This window comes from Euwallacea fornicatus, chromosome 7, assembly GCF_040115645.1.
Source record: "Euwallacea fornicatus isolate EFF26 chromosome 7, ASM4011564v1, whole genome shotgun sequence".
Lineage (NCBI taxonomy): Eukaryota > Metazoa > Arthropoda > Insecta > Coleoptera > Curculionidae > Euwallacea > Euwallacea fornicatus.
In genome coordinates, this window is record NC_089547.1 from 4109092 (window position 1) to 4120276 (window position 11185).

The window sequence follows — 11185 nt, forward strand, 5'->3', positions numbered from 1 at the left end:
AATTTAGGATTTATTTTAAATAAACGTGCAACACCTGCAATTAGAGACAACTATCCTAATTAGAACGGGGTCTCTGCATCGAACCGTTAATTCCGGAAATTGCTGACAATGAGTTAGTGAACCTGGCAATCCGATCCTGATGTAAATGCCAATGCTGGCACTCAATTAGCATTACTCTCTATTTTTGCCTTGATGTGTCCTTTTGCGATTTTTACGCGTAAAAAGTCATTTGTTTCGCGGTACTTCCCTGCATTCGATGCTGTGAAACTCGCGAGGCAGCTCCAGCCCGACCGTAATTTTCGCAATCGGAAATCAGTTTCTCACCTTACGGCACTAGTCACTATTTTGTGTGATTTAATGAATAATAAAATCTTTGATGGTTTATGTGGAATACCGTTTTTACGTCGAACAATCGAACTTTCTCCGCAAGTTTAAAGTGTTTGTATCAGCGAAAAGGTCGAAAGTGCATTTTCGCTTTCATTTCGCTTGCCTGGAACTCTACACAGTATAAACGAAAATGAACTTCCGAAGCGTTTGCACCGAAAAGCAACAAGGACCTATTTCAGCTCTCACACGTTATAATTAATACATTCGTCTATACAATTCAATGAATGACGGGTCATTAAAATTGCGGTTTACCGTTAGCTTAACCTGACCTTAAGCTGAATAGAGTGCGACCTATAATTGGCCGTTACCTTTGTGAAACTTCCCATACAAGAAAAATTACACACAACAAAGCACCATAGAGTTAAGCATTTCAATTAAACCCGAACAATTTACTTTGCGTTAAATCGATTAAGTTTCAAATTTAAAGCGACTTTAATGGATTTTGTTGTTCTTAAATGCAAATTTATAAAAGTTAAGAAACAAACTCCCCCGTTTAAAAATTGATTAATCCCGAGTACTTTTGCATGAAGGTATCGGAGAATGAATGGATGAAAACGACTTCCGGCACCGGAGCGCTTCATTCGACCCGATATCAATTAACATTGTTCTGGTTTAATTACCATTGTTACGCCATCCAATTAAAATAATAAAACCTGAATGAACCGGGTAATTACATGATTATTCGATGTTCAATTGTTGTCCTCGCTTTCGATTTTACCGGGTAATGAACCGTTTGCAATCGATTTACTTACGGCCTTTCGGAGGCTCCTACCGTGCGTTTAACAAAAACTCCGGTCAGCTAGGTTTTGGAGTTATGCGACACCGGGCCCGTATGTCTTTGATATTATCTACGTAATCGCGAAGATGAACCGACAAACCTAACCCCACTTTTAATTTCAATCTTTACTAGCGGTCGAAAAAAATGAAACCTAAATAAATCTAATTTTTGTTTATTTACTCACCGCATCTAAAAGAAGTGCCGAAAAGACATGGCTGAATTTAGAAGGCCCATTGTCCGTTCGTGAGCTGTCCATTCCGGAAACAGGGCTTAACCGCAAAAGGTTTTTGTTTGAATGTAAATATCATTTTTAGCACTTGGAAAACTTGGACTAACCAAGATACAAGGCCGCAGAGCATCGAAAAAGACTGGTTTTAACAAAATCCGACAAATAATAAAGGTTAACGGTGTCGTATTTAGGTGAAGTCTGTTCGAGAATACGTAGGACGTATCAAAGACGTACGGGCTCGGTGTCAAATAATTCCAAAACCTACTTGACCGGATTTTTTTTGAAACGCGCAGTACGAGAGGAAACCAAAACCCGAAGTCGAGAGATGCGAAAACTCAATTTTATTCTTAGCAAGTTTGCTACATTTTAACACTTATTGCATGCGAACATATTTGCTTCGCAGCACAATTTTAAATGCAGTTTTTTCACGTACACATCCCGAACCAGTCGGAATTCTACAGACTTATCTCCAGCGCGCTATACAGATTCGTTATTGAGATTTAGGGTTTCAAATTTCCCACTTTACGTACATTTCGGAGTTGTGGCTCGCTGCCAACAGGGCGCGCTCTTTGGATTTTGACACAAATCAAAATGCAATGTTGCCAATAACGATTTTTTACCTTGGCGGCATTAATCGATTGTCCGACAGAGTGATTACTCAAAAGGCAATAAGTCCCTGGCCTGGTTCTCTCGCCAATAAATAAAGACAAGGCTTTGCCAAAAGATCAAAGTGATTCGCAATAATCAACGAAAATGTTGTAATTATTCCTTTTCATTACGAAGATATTTTTGAAGCTATGCGGTTTGTTTTTGGCTTTGAGTGTGCACGTTTCACATTCCAGTGAAACTATTTGGGCGTTTGCGTGATTTTGTATTATTAAAAAATACTTAGATAAACTATTTTTCTACGACATATTTTGCGCACATAACTTAACCGGTCTTATCTAAATTGCCTTGTCGGTTAAATGTGGGCACACATATTATGGGGACATTAGTTTTATCTGTTGCACCACAAAACGCCCTTAAAAAACCCCGGATAATAATTAACTAACTTTTTATATTTAAATTGTTTGTCTGCAAATATGTTAATAACGAATTGAGGTATGGAGAATACAACACGTACGCCTCTGATCGATGTGAAGATAATGCGGTCCTAATGGAAAAGTACGCCTGCATTAACTTTAAAGCTAAAAGCACTAAAGCTGATATTTTTAAATAATGCAAAAGGCCTTTCCCCTTGAGGTATTTAAATTTTATCATTTAATTTCCTATACCGTATATGCACTGCATTCATAATGGACGACTTTTGTGCCACTTTATTCATTTATTTCCTGTGGAATCACCACACGAGCGGAAACATATCAGATATCATTATCAAATGAAACGTTTCAAATCATTTCAAGCCTGTTTTTGTTATCATACGATGATTTTAAGGTTCTTTTTATTCATATTAGGTGGATGAAAGAGTGTAAATACCATCGTTACACTTAGGGCCGCAGAATATTAGTATCCAAAAATAACGAATACTTATAATACGTTTTCCGGTCAAAACTTTGATGTCCACGATTGGGGTCTCCCTAGGGGCGACAGCTGGAAATTTGATTGAATCAGGGAAAAACGTGCATTAAATGTTCAGTAAGGATCCACCTAGATGTTCGATCTATTTGTAATGATATTTGAAATGTCTCGAAAGTGGTCAACACGCGTTAATTTGAGGAATTATCTTCTGGGAACATTATCAAGTATCAGTTTTTAGGTAAACCACTATTTCCATCCCAATTCTTCAGTTAAATAATTAACAAACATCTGCTTAATCAAGTGGATATTTGCTGCATAAATTTACTGAATCTTGATGGCCAGTAAGACCAAGACAGAAAAACTAATGAAGATGCGTATAACGAAAGACAATATTTTGATTATTAACAGCATAGATACCACTTTCTTGCCTTTGGCGATAACTAAGCGAAAGAATATACCGATGTTATTACATCTTCGTCATCACGATCATTCCGAAGATACTTGTAAATAATACTTAAGAGAGTTCAATAATCATTAATAAATGGACATAGTTGACCTAAAACCGACGTTGTTCTTACAGGCAAACAGAGCCCCATTTATCCCTACAAAAAGCTCCTAAAGGAGAGATTTAATGGACTTTTTATTAAAATTGGTAATATCCTGAAGTAAATCAAAACAACGTGACAACGCTGCGCCAAGCTTCCTAACTGTTTCCCGTTGCCTGCGACGACATTGACAGTTATCCACGCGGAACTTTATAATCCGGCCATTTAATTGAAAATAATTGTCAATTGCCACGTTGCCATTTACGAGAAAAATGATCTTAAAACCGTTTCACTTCTTGGGGTGTTTCCACGCAATTTAACATGTCCGCCTTCATTACTTCGATGGGTCATTTTGATCGATTTGACCGTCTCCTTTGAAAAATGGTGCATAATACATGTCTGTCAACATGTATAAATAACAAAAGAATAATATTTTGACCCTTGAACAATGGAGGTACCACTTTCTTGCCTTTATTATTAATGACTGAGGGAATGACGTGTCGACCTCATAATGGACAATTGTCATTCACCGCCGCGAACATACCATAAAAATCTGTATTACAGGTGCTTTGTTTGAAAAAAAGCCGAATTTGTTTATGATAGCGTTCAGCATTCGGTTTTTACCGGATGACAGTTCACGGAATCATTAGAGATAGAGCGCCCTCTTTATGTCTCTGATTTATTGCAAAGGGAAAAGATCATAAAATTTCCTTTGCAACGGGGCGTCATAAGTTGATATTCAACGTTTAAAATGGCGGTATACGGCGATTTCCTATAAAAGAATGAAGTCTTAAAGAAGCGTGTTGCAACCCTATGAGAGCATATTCTATTCAAAGTAAATTCATCGATCCTTCGCGAAATAGTGGCAATTTCAATTAATCAATTCATCACAAGCTTTATGGTCGAAAGGAACAACATCTGACAAGGGAAAAATAATTACCTTGAAATAAAATTCAAATAAAAATGTTTAAAGAGTCAAGGTCGAAAATATAGATAAAGTTATTAGAAAACATCAATATAATAATAATAAAATTAGTTTGAAAGGAGGTCATCACGTACAGCGAAGTATTCAGAAAACTGAATATTACCATTAAGCATTTAGGCAGTTAAAGTGGAGCATTCATGATACCTCATTCGAGAATGTCCACAAATAAGTAGACTTTTCACAGTTCTCCTGAATCTCAGAGCATTCTCCAAATACACCAACGTGGTACCTCGTGGAAATTTCGCCTTGAAAACTTTGAAAATTGAAAATGAAAGAGGCGCTGATCAGAGTTGAAGAAGCACTGAGATTCACGTGTAGAGAAGCAGACATGCAAGAAATCCACATGTGACATTTTGCATCTACAATCTGTTAAAATTCTTCAAATACTTTTGGAGGATCTTTTGAGTTTAATTAGAAATTTCAAAGGTCGAAAATATTTATCTTCCAATGCAATCCTTGAGTAAATTTGACAGCTCATACGCCCATTGCACGTGTTTTCTCTATATCGTATCTGTAACTTCGTTATTTTTAACTTGGTGGGCCCACTCCGGCTGATTTTTTACGCGAAAAAAAAAAACATATAAATCCAACTTTAGCCCTCAAAAATAATACATAAAAAGTGTCAACAGGCGCAACATTTATTTTATACAGGAAAAAAATCGTGTATTTGATGATACTATTACGATGTATGCGCTACAGCATAAATTTGTTCGTTTATTTTTTGCGGTTTTGCAACCTTCACATACACACAAATGGGGCTAGAAGAAGGTACTAATTGGCTGGTAGTCATGAACGCGCTTTTGCAATAACCATTAGAAATGTTTACGCAAATTTTTAACCGCTGCTAAAACCTAAATAAACGTTTGGTAAAGGGCAATGTACAGGGTGTTCCGGAATAATGTTCAAATCTTTTAACAAGTTTTTCCACCAGCCATTGAAAGGTGAGAGGGGGTGGGGGGCGGAGGCGGCTTCATATAAAATTTTTCATTTCGGGTCCTTGCTTTCGCGATATTCAAATCTCAAAATGGCGGAAAATAATTGTTTTTGTTTCTTAAAAACGTTTACACTTAGAAATTTAATTTTTGGCGCATATTATCAGCCAGTCGAACGCTATTTTGTGGCGGTGCCTATTCTTTTGCTCATGTTTCTGCAGGGCGGGACTGAACAATCTCTAATTTGATTTCTTTCAGAACTTCTCCCTGCAACAGCGAATTTCACCAATTTTTTTAAAATATTACGCATAGTTTTAAAACTTTTGTCACCCTTTTAATTTTTCCATGCACCAACGGTTTGCGTGGGAAAAATATAAAAATATATAAATAGTTTTTCTTCCCTTATCAAGTAACTTTCCGTCACCGGTTACAGATAAATGTAGCAGACAAATTGTTATATTGGTGTTTCTCTGTTATTGTGTTATCAACCAAATCGCCATTCGGTGTATTATAATAAAATGTTTATAAACAACTGACTTTGTGGTACGAATATTAGCGAATAAATCGATAGGACATGCATAAGGCAGGATTTTGACTACAGTTATAGGAATAGGCATTGAAAGCCACTAATCCATTGTAAAGGTTGAAGATGTTTAAATATTGGTTAGAGCTTTCGGATCTAGACTAAAAAAAGGTAAGAGAAGGGCAATTTGGATGGTTTTGTTGAAAACACCAATACGCCTCACACGAAAATCGTTTAAGGCTTTTATCAGTAACCGGTGAAGAAAAAACGCTGAATAGGGTAAGAAAAACTATTTTTATTTTTACCCATGCAAACTGTTGGTTGTATGAAAAAATTACAAGAATGAAAAAGTTGTAAAATTATGCCTAGAATTTAAAAAAATGTTTTGTCGAAATCGGCTGTTGCAGGAAAAAGTTTTGAACGAAATCAAATTAGGGGTTGCCGATTCCCGCCCTTCAGAAACACGAGTCAAAAAGTAGGCATCACCACAAAATAGTGTCCGACTAGCTGATAATGTGCACCAAAATGATAATTTCTAAGTGTTAACTGTTTTAAAGAAAAAAGAAAAAAAAACGTTATTTTCCGCCATTTTGAGACTCGAATATCTAGAGAGGAAGAACCCAAATTGCCAGATTTCATGCGAAGATCCCCCCCTTCCCTAAAATGGTTATTAGAATACTTTGTTAAAAGATTCGATCGTTTTTCCGGAACGCCCTGTATATACAAAAGCAATTTCTTCATATTCCAGCTGACAGGCGATGATTTGGCCAATAACAATAATTCCGCCTCCGGGCATTTTCGGCATTTAAATCTGAATCGTCAGTTTGACGCATAAACTGCATGTAACATGCGACCTCGCTAATTCGGGTTGAAACGAAATCATTTTCCTGGATGATATGCAGAAACTTGCAACAGCGGCAGGTTTCATCAACCATTCGACAATATTGGTCATCAACACTGAAAGTACCACACTAGACAAGACGGTAAAACAAGTCGCAGAAATAAGGGCAAATCGGTTAATCGTGACACGAATACGAGTATAGTTGTACGGCGTTGTCGTGTGTGGGGAATTTGTTAGAATTTGATGATGAACGTTTGAATTAAATTGACATGTGCGCGACGTTGCGTTAGCCGTAGGATTTCCTCGATGTCCATAATCTGACGTATACCAACTAGATTGTCAATTAATTGTCACTGACTCTCATTTACTGTCAGTGAATGTCACCGATTGTCATTTACTGTCAATGACTGTCAAAGAGACTTTTTGTGGAGAGTCCATTCAACCGGCCACTATTTTATCTTACTTTTCATGATTTGTATACATCAGACGGTATTTTTGGCGACTTCCTTTTATTAACCTGCCTACTGAATGCGTTCGTTAATAATTCAATACCCACATTTGTCTTTCTACCTAGATTACCGACAAACGCTTAATGATAAGCAACTAAACCACGAAATTGTCTTTATTTTATCAATAGTTTCGTCATGTCGAAACTTTAGGTCTTTTTTTATTCATCAAAACTGGAACAATTCAATGATTAAAAAAATGTTTTTTGTCCGGGGATGTTAAATTCTTTTTTAATGATGGATTGAAGTCGTTCTGAACATATTTAAGCCATGTTTGTTGTGCACTGAAGTAATGGAAATTAAGCCTTAAATGAATCCCGTCGTTATAGGCCTTAAAAAATATTCGAACCGAGGGCGGGTGGGCTTTAAAAACGTTTTTTAAAGGCAATTGTGAGCGTCGTTTTTCATGGCAACTTTAGGGAGCGCAAATTGCTTAGGATTTAAACGCGACATTGATTCGTGTGTTAGTAAACAGGGGTATCACCGAGGTCGGCAGGACATTGCATGTTGTACCTAAGCCTCTTTTACAATTTAAATCCCGTTTAATTCGCATTGAAAAACCTACTTGACACCCATAATTTCTCTCGCGACTGGACCGACTTTTTGGATACTACATACTTACATTGACAGAATCGGGGGCCTTCACAACTACCAATGACTGCAGAGATTGTCTTAACTAGAGACACGCACTTAAGTTACATGACACTACTTATCCCGGTGGGTACTCAATAGAGTTCGACGATCGACGAGTTATGTCCGACTCGAATCGAAATAACTGTACTCGTACACACGCTGCGGCGGACTGAAGACGAGTTTATCGCAACTTCCTCCTCGGCGGCGCTTTCAGTTTTCGCATGTACCCCACGATAACTGACGTCGTGTTCGGCCAACTGGCAACACGAACAACCCCCCCAGGCAGGGAAAAATCGATTTGCGTCATCGAATTTTCCGCTTCCCGCGAGCACCTGGAGAACACCTTTATGATGATGAGATCAAAGATAACACATGAAAATAGGCTTGTGATAGTGCGGTCGTTCACGTATTGGCATAGCGCCACCTTTCGACAGAGTCGCTGTTGAAGCAAATTTTGGGGGATGTTGCCTCGAATGCTCCCGTAACAGCGGGTCGGAGGACATCGGTGTCCGCTACCTGGTAAAACGAGGATTTTTGGTCGCCTCGAGCCTAGCCCAGCATGTGTGTATTTCTAGACTAAACGGAGACAACTTTGCCAGCGAACACGCTTGATCTTGTCTCGAATTCGCTGCGATTTGCATTATTTAAAGTGCACGGAACGTCAAGCGTCCCGCACCAAGCACTTTAGGTATAAATTTTATACAGACTGTTTCGTTATTTTGCTGAATACCGAGTAAAAAGCATAAATATTGGTTTTACTCACGAATGTGTCGGTTCTGAAGGGTGCGTCTCTAAAAATGCTTTTCAAAAGCCACAATGGTCGCATAGCGAACACAGCCGTCAAATTTCAAATTTACTTACTATGAAGAAACCCCGGTATGTAAGCCATTAGAATATCAAAGTGCCTGATTGGTAGTGAAATATTCATGGATACTATAGTAAGTCCAAGGAAAATTATCGATAATTTTTGGGAAGTTTACGTGAACAATAATTAAAGTCAAAGTACACGGAAACGGGAAAAATACTCACGCGATGAAATTTCTGTCATTCTTTATGGGCCAAAAATTCTACAAAGAGGCCACAAATACCCAGAACCGACTTTAACAAGCCTGATACCTTGACGAAATTTTTAATCCCCCCCCCCCCTCAGCCGACAACCAGGACAGTTCGGTACTGCAATGACTATTGGCTTTATTCAACGTACTATGGGCCATAAGCCAGGAGTACACTCACTATTGGATTAAAATATTCTATTTAACTGAAGACCACACACGGCTGGTGCGTGACTCAGCTCGCAGCTGCATTGAAGCTAAACTGAAAAACAGAGACGTATCCCTTCCAGACTTCTCCTTGATCGCAGTTTCTTTTTTTAATTCACCTTAATTTAACGGGTCATGCGTATGTTCCCACGGATTTGGAAAACCCTGTATGTGAAACAGTATATGCCTGGAAGAAGAAAAAGACAATTCTTCACCGCAGGGATCTCTCGCCCCACCTGAAACACGCTTGGTGGACTGGTGTCATTCTAATAGATCCGTTCTCCACTTGATCGAAACGATTTTAATTAAGACCCCGTTAAATAAAATTCTATTTCACACGGACATGACAAGAAAAAACAATTAACCTCAGCTGGTTAGAGCCGTTTTGGCGCGCTTAATCAATATACGCGGGCAGTATTTTCCTAGTTTGAATTTCCGCTTTAATTACGTTCGACGATAATTGCAAAAGGGTAAACGAAAATTTTTATCGGATACTCCCGGCCAGAACGAAACAAAAGGGAACAAAGGGGATGAATAATCGATTTTTGTTTGCCAGGGGAGGAATGAGTGATTGGTATTTTTCTTTTTAGTTTGGAGAGCTCTTTCCACTTGATACAGCAGATTTTAGAGGTTGGAAATTAATGTTAAAAATTTTTTTTATCAGGACTATTGGGCTAGTAAAGTGGGAAATGTGAATAGAAAGTTGGGTTTACGTTTTTGATATATTGTCCAGTTTCAATTGAATAACTTCCAAAGTATTGTATAACTGCTGTAAATCATCCTCTCCCAATTCTAATACCACTTTATCCTCCTTTTCACTGCTGACCTGAAACATTCAATTATAAAAAGTTCTATTAGGTTAAATATCTTCTCTAACCTCTGCTAAATCAAGCTCAATTCTCGCACTAGGAATAGCCAATTTACTCCCCAAATCACTCCCTACTAGCAAATTCAACTCCCACTGCATGTCCACCAACCTCCTTCTATTCTCAAAATCCCCCAACTCCTTTTTGGCCTCCTCCGACCATTCATTGATAAATATTTCTGCTTTCTCCTGCCTGAACCCCACAACATCAAGTAGCTGTTTCTGTAGATCTGTAGGTTTCAGTAATACCCGCTGGCTTTGATTGTAAATATAGACAATACTCTGCAAAAGCAGCTGCAGTTGGTTTTGATCCAATTTTAGAGTTTCCAACAGTTTCTGCCGTTCAGAGTCGGTGAAGTAATCGTCAGTTGGAGAGTTGATTATGTGAGATAAGAGTAGTTGGAATTTCTTAGTGCTGAGATGGTTGATTAACGCTATTCCTTCTTTCAATCTGTATGTGAGGGAGGTTTTTTTGTAAGGGAGTTTAATTAGGAGCTTTAGTTACCTGTTGTTTATTGTTATCCATTGCCACTCTCCCATTTTTTTGGTATATTTATATTATTATTTACATATTCTATATCTAACATCAATTATAAAATCATCATAAACAAATTTGATGACGACAAGCTTGTCAAAATCGGCTGTGCAAATAGTCAACTGTCAAAGAAAAATGAAACAACACAAATAATTTTTTTTTTCTGGACAACGATAAGTAAAAATGTGATTATTTATTATTCATATTTCTAATGACTAACATTTTTATAATATTTCGAGATATTGGTAGAGTGCTTTCTGATTTTTAATTTGATTTTAATTTAAAATGTTATTTCAGTTGGTGTACTATTGTATACAATGTTTACATGTGCACACTACACTTTGTCATTCACTCTTAGATCGATTAGGAACAGAAGCAACCCAATCATTTGTCATTTATCACATGTCAAATCTGACACATGGGCAATATGGATCTGAATTCCGGCAATTTCGAACAAACGCGTTTTCCGATTTGATAAATAAAAATCTGTTAAAAATACTGTTTAAATAATTATCATTCAGGCCTTCCGTGTTTTACCTCTACATTGAAAATAAACAAAATCAAATTTGCCAATAGTTCCATGTACAGTGGCATTATCGATTATAAAGTTACCGCAAGTTAAATATTAGATTCTTTGTCCTCAACGGGA

The 11185-nt window shown here is 37.5% G+C and overlaps 2 protein-coding genes and 1 long non-coding RNA gene across 4 annotated transcripts in view; 1 reads left to right on the forward strand and 2 right to left on the reverse strand.

The window, feature by feature from the left end:
- The window catches only part of LOC136340184 (putative polypeptide N-acetylgalactosaminyltransferase 9), a 48334-nt gene extending 39926 nt beyond the window's left edge, over nucleotides 1-8408 (reverse strand). Inside the window, exon 1 of one of the 2 annotated variants that reach the window (XM_066284027.1) lies at nucleotides 7867-8408. The gene's annotated coding sequence lies outside the window, so the exon portion shown is untranslated. The remainder of the gene's footprint in view (nucleotides 1-7866) is intronic. The other variant, XM_066284026.1, reaches the window with a different exon arrangement.
- Nucleotides 1-11185, forward strand: part of LOC136340191 (uncharacterized) — a 62699-nt gene that overhangs the window by 27557 nt on the left and 23957 nt on the right. The gene's annotated exons all lie outside the window — the stretch shown is intronic.
- Vlet (Valette) lies at nucleotides 9845-10663 on the reverse strand. Its single transcript, XM_066284040.1, has 3 exons — nucleotides 10507-10663; nucleotides 10014-10452; nucleotides 9845-9962 (listed from the first exon to the last, which is right to left on the reverse strand). The coding sequence occupies exons 1-3, from the start codon at nucleotides 10539-10541 to the stop codon at nucleotides 9846-9848; spliced, it is 591 nt and encodes a 196-aa protein (XP_066140137.1). The 5' UTR covers nucleotides 10542-10663; the 3' UTR covers nucleotide 9845.

What these genes read in the sequence shown, in the direction of transcription:
- Vlet (XM_066284040.1), bottom strand. Translation starts at nt 10,541, where the DNA reads ATGGGAGAGTGGCAATGGATAACAATAAACAACAG. An exon ending in TGGATAACAATAAACAACAG is followed by an intron (nt 10,453 to 10,506) that starts GTAACTAAAGCT and finishes CCTCACATACAG; the next exon opens with ATTGAAAGAAGGAATAGCGT. An exon ending in TTGAGCTTGATTTAGCAGAG is followed by an intron (nt 9,963 to 10,013) that starts GTTAGAGAAGAT and finishes TGAATGTTTCAG; the next exon opens with GTCAGCAGTGAAAAGGAGGA.